The 12,468-nt window shown below is 33.5% G+C and overlaps 1 protein-coding gene across 3 annotated transcripts in view; it reads left to right on the top strand.

The window, feature by feature from the left end:
* The window catches only part of LOC150106896 (uncharacterized), a 107,526-nt gene that overhangs the window by 25,824 nt on the left and 69,234 nt on the right, over nt 1–12,468 (top strand). For all 3 annotated transcript variants that reach the window (XM_090392802.1, XM_090392801.1, XM_090392800.1), the window contains exon 5: nt 4,284–4,323. In XM_090392802.1, the coding sequence (XP_090248928.1) occupies nt 4,284–4,323 (40 nt within the window). The remainder of the gene's footprint in view (nt 1–4,283; nt 4,324–12,468) is intronic.

Genomic DNA, 12,468 nt, shown 5'->3' with positions numbered 1-12,468 from the left:
TTTTATTTTTTTTATGAGAGAAGTATTTCAAATATATATTTAATGGTGGAGGTACACAAAGGAAAAACGTTCCACTCTTATCTCAGTTAAGTTACAAGACATTTAACTTTGAAACAAGTTATGCTTTGATATGCGCACGCATGCACACATACACACACGTGTGTGAGAGAGAGAGAATCCCACCTATAGGAGGTTATGAACTTAATAGCACATATGGCACTATTGGTAAGTTAAGAGTTAGATTCCCTGGAAACCCTGCTCTAAAGGATATAAACATTAACTTTCTAAGCCTCAAAAAAATATAAATAAATAAATAAACAAAATAAAAATATTACTGGAACTCTTGAAGAATAAACATCTATAGTTCTTTTAGAAGATGTAATTTCAATTTAGGGTGAAAACAGATATCTAAATTTTGATCTTCTCAAAATTTAGATGATAAAATAAGCCTATTTCATCATCTCAAGGGCTGTACTTTCATTCTCTTTCTAGGTCTTCCTATATTTCTTTTCTTTTTAGGTTTACAGTTTATTTAATTACTTCCTTTGTTTGTCCTCCCTCCTCCAATCATTGGATATGTTCCCTTCCTCTTTCTCCCATTCTTTTGGTGTTCTTTTATTTTATCATTTATTTGTAATTTGTTTCTTATCTTATCATTTTATATCTGTCTCTTTTTCTTCTTGCATTAGTGACTTTATAAAATTTTGTTTTTTTTTCTTTCTATCTTATAGAACACAAATTGTTTTGAAAGTGATATAATTTATTATATGTATCAAATGTGTGTCACATTCTAAATATTGAAAATGTGTTACTTGTTCTAGAGTTTGATTTTCAATAACTGTTTTAGTTTGTATGGAATTTTACACCAGAATGCCATAATTAGTTTTCTTGTATGAAATTTAAGCTGCATTCATTACATATACTTCTTCCTTAGCTTTCTGAACGTCTAAGGCTCTTTGCTGCAGGTACCAACTTCTTCCATTCCTTTCTGTCTTGAGCTCTTTCAGTCCAATCCAGGATTCTTATCTCAGCTAAGTCTTTTTGGATGTTATCTTACCAACACTTCCATGGTCTTTCTCTTGGTTGCTTTCCATCAGGCTTTATCCTGAATAGATGTCCATTCTCCTCACCCATTCTTTCCACATATCCAAGCCATCTCAATCTGGAAGTCTGATTTCATCAGATAGAAGTGGAGATCTATAGAGTTCATATACACTGGTGTCCAAAACCTAAGGACGAACACTATTTCTGAAAGTTATAATGGCAAATTCAGATGAATCAGCTTATGCCAATTTGCATAATTGACCATTTTGAGTAGAAAGTGGGTACACATTGAAATTTTTGAATTGCATGCAAAGGGATCACATGGTAGCATTCAACAGGATAAAATAAACAAAAGGCTGTGCTAAGCGAATTGTGTTTGAAGGAAGCTCTTTTTGTGAAGGAATTTTGTGAATGATTTCATGCTGGGAAGAATTATTGGAAAGCTTGAAGGGGGCTATAGAATTACTGATATTGCCAGAGAGTTTGGAATTTCACATAGCATTGTATTGTATCAAGGCTCTGTGCAGTGTTTCAAACCAATGGAATGTGTTCTAGATGTTTACTAAGAGGTCGCCCCTCACTCTCCCATGGAGCAAGAAGACAGATTTTTTTTTTGTTATAACATCAAAACATAATCAACACACCACGTCGATTCATCAGCTTGTAAGTCAACTCCATTCAAGCATGAGTACACAGATATCTCGATAAACTGTGGGAAGATGTCTGCAACAAGTAGATCTATACACCCAAAGGCTATACACCCTTTCTACAAATTTTCTTACACCTTTTCTTACAAATCTATACACCCTTTCCTCTGATTCTAGACGACACTTGATCTGCCATGAAAGTGGTACTGCTTACCATTGTGAGTATGGTTCTTGAAAGCGATAGATACGTTGGTGCTGGGTTCATGGTGTGAGGAGGCATTATGCTTAATGGATACACCGAGCAACAAGTGCGGGAACAAGCGACTAAGACTGGTGAACAGTATTGCAATGAAGTTCTTCACCGTCATGTTCCATTGTTCCGGTAGGCAAAGAATTAATTTTTATGGATGACAGTCCTACACCGCATTGTACAAGAGCAGTGGAAATACTTCTGGAGTCCAAAGATATTGACTTGAGTAACTGGCATGCTCCCCAGATCTCAACCCCATAGAACATGTTTGGGACACAATAGGGAGACTCACTGCTTCTGGAAATTCCTCTCCAGAAAACAAGGCCGTATTCTTGCTCTGAAAGAGGAGTGGGCCAGTTTGCCTCAAGAACTCCTGAATCACCTGTTGCTAAGTATGGTGCAACATTGTGAGACATGTTAGCACACCTAGGAGTGTATGAAGTTCCCTGTGACTTGGCCTACTATGGGAAAACAGGAACATCCACTTGGAAAAACATGAAAAATACATTCGCTACTATTACTATGGCAGTGAAGGAGTGGCAGACCACGCCACTCCTCAATGTGCTATTGAGAAGTCGTTACAGATCTGAAAGATTATTTTTTGAGTCAGCAATGGCTTTGAAGAATTCTCCCAGCCTTAACAAATATGGTTGCATTAATTTGCCAAAAATTTAGGAGACTATTATCCTAAGAGCAACTTCCACATAGCTGTAATGTTTTTTTTTTACAACGTTAGAGGATGCCAAAATAGGACTTTAGATCTTTTGTCCATTACAATTGTATTGTTTCACTCACTCACTGTCGTGTGTACAAGTGTGTTGTGCTCTGATGATGCTGATTTGAAATTCAGCGAAATATAAGCAGCTAATAAAACAGCTTTTTCATAAAATTGTTTGATGTTGTTAATACCGTTAAAAAATAAGTCATGAATGACCATCAACACCTAAGCTTATCTGTTAGAATTTTTCTGAAATTTAGATACTAATTTTATGCTTGTTTTATTAATGACTAACAATAATCAATCGACCTGTTTGGATTTATTCTGCTATCTTTTTTTCATTTTGGATAGTTTTTCATGAAGGTATTTCTCATGCTTATCACTAACAGCACATATGTTTTGGGAAATTTTGCATCTATTGACATCATAGGCATAGAGTGAAGTTCAAGTGATTTGCAGCGTTCCATCTTGACCATTTCTAAGCAAGATTTTTGTTACTGCTTTAAAAGCTGTTTCTTCAACTTAATAAGTTTCATATGTGCCCATATATTTCAGGATTTTCTAATTTTTGGCACAGAAAATTCTTCCCTTGATTTTAGCCTTACTTTATTCTTGGAATTATTTATTTGAACTCAAGAAATCCAGTTAATTCTAATTAATGATTTAAAAAAAAAATTCATTAAAAAAGTTTACTGCAAGCAAGAAACTATTCCTTGATAAACAGTTTGCTGATAACATTTTTTTTTTTTTTTGCCTTGAAATCAGTGCTTATCAACATGGCCGTTTGAGCAGTTTCCCCCTTGCTCTCTTGTCTCATTCATCAAGGAAACAACAACCTTATGCAGCTGAGTTGTAAACCTAAACTCCATGCTTTTCGTCCTTAATACTGGGAAATGTTTGCTGTGTAATATAGGCTTTGTGGCAATAAATTTGGATATTCTATTATAAGTTTTAGACTTTGCTCTCATGCCCAATATTTTGTTAAATAGAAAATAACAATATTTTAAATGGCTCTCTTCACATCCTGGGAACAGCAGGTAGCATTTGACAAGATCTATTTAGCTAACATGTTAGAAATCTTAAATAAGTAACACAGCATATGTGATGTGTCCACATCAAGAAAAAGCATTTACACAATGAAACATATGCCAGTTAGAGGCAGTTACAAAGTAATCTAAATACACGAGGTTCACTTACTGAGTGGCCAACAAATAAAATTCAGCATATTTGCCCAACAAATTTGAAAGTATGGATTTGTACTAAACATGAATATGCAAGCCATGACTTTACAAAGCAGAACATAAAATAATCAGGAGATGCCTTCTGATGAATGAGTTATGAGGAAAGGAAAATACCTATTTTCTAGAGATTTTAAATTTAAAACTTGCAGTGAGTAAAAACTGTTTTTAATTTTGCAATCATTGCATTACATATAGATATAAATGTAATGCAATGATATATAATATGTATAAACATAGATATCATATAACCATACATAAAAACAACTTTGTTGAATTTTATTACTATTGTATTATTTTTTATAAAGAAATTTAGTGTGTTCATAGAATTAAAAATATATTATAGACATGTTCGTCACTTATATCATAAGATTTGTATTTTTCAGAAGTTCAACTCTTGTCTCTTCAGAATAAGAATATAATCAGGTAAGTAATTAAGCTTCTTTCTTATTTTTTGAAAAAGTACAATAACTTGTATAATATAATCCCAACTTCTATATAGGATTATTAGCATCACACTTAAGTCCTCCACTAACAAGTTATTGTTAAGTTTTTATTCCTCGCTCCTCAGCCTTTTCTGCATTGTGTGTTTTATGGCAGTAATTGTATGTATGCTCGAAATGAGTTTAATATTTCATCGTCAATTTCTTTGCTCCTCAAGGGATGTATAGGATACTATGATCTTCTAGCTTACTGAACCTCTAAGGTTTGCTGCAAGTACGATCCTCATCTTCCATTCTTTATTGTCTCGAACTCTTCCAGTCCAGCCCAGGATTCCATCTATGCTAAGTCTTTTTTTTTTTTTGGATGCTATCCTTCCAATGTTGCCATGATCTTCTAGATTACTTTCCATCAGCCCTCTCTTGAATGCTTGTTTAGCCATTTTGTCCTTATCCATCCTTGGACAATTTCCACATGTCCAAGCAATCCCAGTCTGCAAGCTGAGATTTAAATTTAAATTTCATTAGTTAGTAGTGGAGATCTGTAGAGATAGTATATTTCTTGATAATGTTCTTCTTCATTTATGTGTTATCATTTACATGTCCAAAGACTTTTCTAAGAATTTTATTTTCAACTTTGCATAACTTATTTGCATAACTTTGGGTTATGCAAAAACTTTGTAATTGTTGACAATAAATTGTTGAGAGAGAGAATTGTTATATTTCAGGTTTCTCCTCCATATAAAACAATAGATCTAATGATTGTCTTGATATTTTTATTTTAACTCTGCTTGAGAGAATTTTAGAAGATAATTAATGGTGTGAATGATATGATCTGTCCAAGTCGTGTATTCTGGGTTATATTTCTATGTGATTTTAGTATCTTGTGCAATTGGTGTTTCAAGATATTTGAAGGCAGTTGCATTTTTAAATTTCTGGTCGTTAATAGTAAACTGGTCATTTTCTTCTTGGTCGTTAGTTTCTGTATACTTTAAACATTCAATTTTATCCTAGTTGATTTGTAATTTTAGTTTTTTAGCAGAAGTTTTGCATTTTCTGAATGTTATATAATGTCTCAAGCATTTTCTGTAGGCAAATATCTGTATGTCCTAATGTTACTGTTTTACTTATGTTATTTTTTACAGTTCCTCTAATACATTATTTCAAATTTAACTAAGTTGGATGGGTGAAAGGGTTCACCAAATGGTTCATGTGTATTTCATTAGTCGGTATCATGCTTTTGCTGTTAATATCTGGTTTTGATTCAATTTATTATATTATGAGGTATGCCAAGTTCATTTAATACTCCCCTAAAGTTTTCTCTATGAATGCTATCATATGCTCCTCATTTTCCTATATTAAATTTACTGCTTTATATATTTTCTATAGTTTACTACCATATTTAGCAAGTTAAGCTTAAATCTATACATGGACAATCTGATTATATTCAGATTTTTTTTCTGTAAGATTTATCTTAGTCTAAAAATCGAGTCAACTGTGGACTGGTTATTTATTTATTAATTATTATTATTATTATTATGATTGTTATTCACCTATATTTTCTCCAACAATATGGAAACATTATTTTTAGTATAATATTAGATAACATTTTGTAGCCTGTGGGCAGAAGCAATATAACTCTGTAATTTTCACATTCATTTCTGTTTAATTTTTATATACAGACAGTCTCCAAGTTGCATAAATTCAGGCTTACACAGATTATATTAAAAGAGCTATGAAAAAATTCAAGTTATAAGAATTTTACTTATTGCATGTACCTTACTCACAAGTTGCCTGACAGCTGTTATTTGCAAGGCCTATTGTGGTGCCTTCCTCAGTATTGAACATAGATATGCTGTGTATTCATACACTTTCATAATTTTTAGTTTTGTGTGTGTATGTGATAGAGTAGAGTGCAATCATGATTTGAAAAATGAACAGAAGTGGAAAAAGCCAACGCATGCATAAACACACTGAAATTGATCTAGAGATGAAAATGAAAATTATAAAGAAGAATATTATCTTGTACTTGTTTTTTTAAAAAATTATCTTTCAAAAAATTCTGTACCACGAACGTTATGTTTCCTGCTGCATATTTAGAAGTTTTCAAAGTTGATTTTTTGTGTTGCAGCAGGCATTAAAGACTCGTTACCATGGATTCCCCTTTCTATGTGTGAATGCAACACACCTAAATGTGATGCTTCTGATTGTTATGATTCCATAACTTGACATTTTTTCATGACAAAGACATCATCAATATGAGGATTTTTTTTAAAGATGTTTTTGACATCAGTATGAAGATAGAATGGGCAAAGCAGTTAGAGAATGGATCCTAATGTCTCATAGTCTTAAAAGTTCAAAGAGAAATAGATGATGCTTTTAGCCTGTTATCAAAAGCTTTATGAAGAGAAGAAAGAAGCTAATGTTCAATAATTTCTTGATAATTTCATACTGAAGATTGAATGACCAATTTAGCATTATTTTTCTATTTTCTTATACTATTTATACTTTATTGTATTATTACTTTATATGAATAATTACATACTGAAATCTAATTTATGTGCACATCTTGTGAATAAAACTAAGAGAAATAATCTTTAAAACATATTAATGCACTACTGCATATGTCTGACATAAACAGATAAGTGATAGGGTATGTGATTAACAGGAGAGGGAGTTAAATCTGACTTACATAAAATTGGAGTTTATGTAAAGTTTGGGAAGGCAGTCCCAACTTAACTTATGTTAAGTTGGGACTGCCTGTATTGGTATGATTAGTGATAGTTTCCATTTCCATTCTGAGGACATCTCTTTGTTTTCCCATATTAAATTTACTATTAGCTAAGTCTTTTTGGATCTGTGGTATTCAAAAAATTTTTTAAAACAAAAAAAAAAGTTTTAATTCATTCTCATGTTTTTTTTTTGTCTCCTCTGTTTCATCCAGTTTTTTAATATTGTATTTCAGTTAATTCAAGATGAAAGATACTGTTTATTTTGACTTTAAGAGTAGTACCGATTAAAAAATAATTGCTATCACACTCAGCTCCTGTGAAACTTCTGAATATTCCATATGCAATTCCTGTCTTTTATTGATTATGATATGGTCATCATCATCAAATTCCTGATGCATCCTCAGGGGATGTATAGAATATTATGAAAAATTTCCTCAAAATTATTCTGTTATCTGTCATGACTCCATTATTATCAGATCTTATATTTCTGTACATCTTCTAAAGCACTTTATGTTATATCAAACCATCTCGATCTTGGTTTTCCTCTGGATCTTTTCTGGATCTTTTCCTCTGGTATGATTAGTGATAGTTTCCATTTCCATTCTGAGGACATCTCTTTGTTTTCCCATATTAAATTTACTATTAGCTAAGTCTTTTTGGATCTGTGGTATTCAAAAAATTTTTTAAAACAAAAAAAAAAGTTTTAATTCATTCTCATGTTTTTTTTTTGTCTCCTCTGTTTCATCCAGTTTTTTAATATTGTATTTCAGTTAATTCAAGATGAAAGATACTGTTTATTTTGACTTTAAGAGTAGTACCGATTAAAAAATAATTGCTATCACACTCAGCTCCTGTGAAACTTCTGAATATTCCATATGCAATTCCTGTCTTTTATTGATTATGATATGGTCATCATCATCAAATTCCTGATGCATCCTCAGGGGATGTATAGAATATTATGAAAAATTTCCTCAAAATTATTCTGTTATCTGTCATGACTCCATTATTATCAGATCTTATATTTCTGTACATCTTCTAAAGCACTTTATGTTATATCAAACCATCTCGATCTTGGTTTTCCTCTGGATCTTTTCCCTACCAACCTGGCAAAGAACACTTGTTCTGCTAATCTTTTCTCTCCCATTCTGTTTAAGTGACCCCGCCTGAGATTAGCTCTGCTGACACATTTCTGAATGCTTACAATGGCAAGTTCTTTCCTAATATCCTCATTTTTAATATGATACTACCATTGATGTCATCTGTTCACTTCCCTGCAGAACTCATGTCTGTGGTGTCCAGTCTTTGGTCAAGTGTTTTATTTCTAACCCAGCTCTCAGATCATATGTTAAAATTGGTTTGAACACTGTCTTATATACAGCTAATTTAGTGTTTTGACTAATTTCTCTCTTATTCCATATAAATTTATTCAGCTGACTTCCTACCAGACCAACTTTGCCAATTCTGTTGTCTATTTCCATATTTAATTTTGCCATCTTCACTAAAATCTCTGCCTAAATAGCTGAAATGTTTTACTTGTTCTATAGTTTCCTGCATCCTGAATGGAGCATTCAGGATGCAGGTGATCTTTTCGATGTTTCTGCCTATTTTCATTCTTTGTCTTTTTATTGCTGACTTTCATACCAAATTTATTATAACAGTTTATTGAATCAAGTCAGGGAATCTTGCAGACATGTACTGGATTTATTTAGAGGTATAACATCATCTGCATAAAATAAAGAACTGAGATTAACATCTCCAATTTTGATATGAGGTTTAATACCTGTGATCCACATTATGATGAATAACAGTGGAGATAATGTGCATCTTTGTCTCGTACCATCTTCCTCTATCTCCTTCCTGTACTTCCTTCAATTCTAACTGCTGACTTGCAACTCATATAGACAAGTATTGCTTGATATAATGTCCCATTTATTTACACCATATAACTCTAGTGTTTTTGAAGAGCTTTTCTTTGGCATTTTGTCATATGCCTTTTCCATAGAATGGTACTTAAATACAGATCTTGTTATATTCTCTTGATTTCTCAACTATTTGTCTTAAGATGAAAATCTGATCCTGACAACCTCTGTATGGCCCAAATCCAGCTTGTTCATCACCAAGCTTCCCCTTCCACAATTTTTCTTAGCCATTTCTTACGTTTACTTGCATAAATCTTATCAGGGAAATACTCCCTACCTCAATAGGGAAATACCTGTGTAATTCTTACATTCAATTTTATTTCCCTTTTTATAGATGGGTACTATGAGAGCTCTCTTCCAATCATCTGGAATTCTACCCTCTGACCAGGTCCTCTGTTTAAATATTCCAGAATGCTAACAGTGTCATGTTCCTTTCTAACATTTTGAATATGATTTTGCTGATTCCAGTCTGTTCACTACTGTAAGTTTTCTCAGGATTCTTATATATATGTGCTCTCCAGTCTTTTTAACCCAGCTCTCAGATTCACAAGTTAAAAGTTAGTTTATTGTTTTGACTGATTTATTTCGATATTTAATTTGCCTCCTCTTAAAAAAATTGTCTACATAGTTGAAATGAAAAAAAAAACCTTGTATATCTCTTTATCTGTTTCTCTGCTTTTATATTTTTCCTGCATTTTTCTATAAAAATTCCTTTATAGAAAAAAATATAGTGGGAAAAAAATTTTTCCCCCCACTATATTGAACTACTGCTTGCTTATTTTTTAGTTTTGTAATCTTTTTTTTTTTTTTTTTTAAATTTAAATATCCCTTCTTTGATTGTTTTCAGTGATTTTTTGTTTTATTATGTTGTGAATTGTTCTTATTTGCTGATTTCATTTAATTTCTAACTTTTTTAGCATATTTACAAATTCAGTGTTGTCTTTTTTTCTTTAGATCAAATGTCTACAGTAAGAAGTTTTTATCTAGATGTTCTGTTTGCCAGCAATTATTTTCTTAAATTCTTAGTAACTTTTGTTATTTTGTTGAAGCTCTGTTCTTCTCAGATAAGTCTGATTTATTCATACTTCTTTTGGACTTGTGCAAACTGGTTGACAACAGATACATCTTTTAATGTTTTTCATTTTGTTCACTATAATATAGTTTCATTAAAAACATCTCCATGTTTGGTCTGTAATGCAGGGTAAATGGATTATCTAACCCTTCCCATCTATGCTACTAACGATAATGTACTATAAACTAACAGCTTCTGTGGGATTAATGTAAACAAATAATTGGGAAACAGTGAGTTTGTTGAAGAAGTTGAAATTTGAGTTTTAGTTAGGAAAAGTAGGTGTGATTTAGAAGATTGGAGATGGAAATGAATATCATTGAGGATTGGAACTAAGATCAAGTACCTAGTTCCGTTAGTGGCCATATGTGCAGCAATATTTGCATGTTTATCAGTAGAGAGAGAGTTGTATGGGTTAACATGCAGTGGGGAGATTATGAGAACTGTGTAGCTGTAATAGCACTTCACAAGGTTGGAATGCAGCCACCTGTTATTTTTAACATGCTAAAAACACTTGGGATGAGTAGGATGTTGGTGTACAGACTGTTAACTGTTATAACAATACAGAAGACATATCTGACCACCAAAGAACTGGTCAACCATGCTGCATTATGATGCAATAGCTAGTGAAGTTTGTAAAGGCATGCCTCTGCCATAATCCTTTGAGAATGCAGAAAGTGATGTCGCAGGAGATGAGTGTTTCGCAGAGAATGATGTTGTGTGCTAACTGATGACCTGGAGGTGAGAACTTATCGTCGTTCTGCTGGACACCAAGATTTTCGCCATTTAAAAGTCGTTTAACCAAAAATCCACTTTTGGCAGTTAAACCACTTAAAACCATCATTTAACTGCCAAAATGATCGGATATATGCCTTGGATGATTGCACATCATTTGCCATAGCACCTTGGATGTAGAGAGGTTATCACCCCCACATCAGTGATGGTTTGGTGTGTGTGTGTGTGTGTGTAGGGGGGGGGGAAATGATGTATTGGGTATCCAAGTTGCATTTCTGCAAGAAAGGGGTCAAAATCTCTGCCAAAGCCTATCAAGACACCGTACTGGAACCTGTGGTATGGCCCTGAACAACACCTTGTTTCACAGTAAGCAGTGCACCTTCCAACAGGACTTAGCCCCTGCACACAAAGTGAGGGCCACACAACAATCAGTGGTTGGAGGTGAATGTGCCTGACTACACATCACTATCTTATTGGTTGTCTGGAAATCCCGATTTGAATCTGTTCGACTTCAAATTATGGTCAGAGCTTGAGAGAGTAGCCTGCAAGCAACAACACCCAAGAATCACCAGCCTGAAGGTGGATTTGGAGTGAGCAGTTGCAGCGTTTCCATTGGATGTTGTGCATGCCGACATTGATGTGTGGCCTCATGCACTTCTGCTATGTGTGAAGGCAAAAGGGGGATATTGTGAACATTAAATGCTACTATATGCTTGTTATACATGTGGTTTGTATGTGCTGAAAGCTGTAAATGATTTACTATAGATTAAAGGTTTATGTGTTGTTCAAGTTGTGACAGTATTTATGGCTAAACTAGGTATATTTTTAAAGTGAATCTGGCAGGTTTGTCTTTTTCTGCAGGTAATTTCACTGCTTCTTCCCTGTTCTTAGTTCCTTGCACTTTATAAATCTAAAATGTTACCCACCTCAGAACACTATTTTCACATCTGAGGGTGCACCAAAAACCTACATAAGGATGCTCAATGCTATCCATAAGAGAGCACTGCACTTAGGATGACTTTCTCCTTCTAGTCACTCTCTCTCTCTCTCTCTCTCACTCATAGGTGCTCTGCTTTTGAATTATTAGTATTTTCCATAGGTGTTGCTCCACTGAACTGTCCATCACCATTTCTCCTTTTCCTGTAATCATATAAGATAAGTAGTTGTTGATTACACATTTAAGATTCAAACTTATCAAACCAACTTAAACTTATCTTATTTCATTCTTTCATTCCATCTACATCTGATGGAATGAAATACCTACTATCCAGAATATTGTATAATCCTCATAATTCGTCTGATACCTTGGACCTTTTCTTAAGCAGGTCTACCTTGAAATATACTGTGGCTTCCATCTCTCATCTTGGTAACTCAGACAATAATATTGTCCTTATTGGAATAATTCCCAGTGATATCCATGATATCTACTCTTCTTTTTACTGTTTCCTGATTACTGTTTCCATCTCTTGATCCAAATAACTAAATAACTGACATATCGATTCCTAGTATGAGGGCTCTCTTCACCCCCCCCCCTCACACACACACACATAAAACCTCTGACCACTATTCATGCCCTGGTTCTCCAACAGTTGCTAAAACAGCATATCTCAAATGGTTTATGGCCCAAACCCCAGCTTTACCAATATTACAGCAGTAGCATCTATATTAAAATCTAA

Source organism: Typopeltis vanoorti, chromosome 5 (genome assembly GCF_054136105.1).
Source record: "Typopeltis vanoorti isolate ZY-2024b chromosome 5, IOZ_Tvanoo_1.0, whole genome shotgun sequence".
Classification (NCBI taxonomy): domain Eukaryota; kingdom Metazoa; phylum Arthropoda; class Arachnida; order Uropygi; family Thelyphonidae; genus Typopeltis; species Typopeltis vanoorti.
The sequence above is the reverse complement of the archived record's forward strand: the minus strand, read 5'-3'. Positions and strand labels throughout refer to the sequence as shown.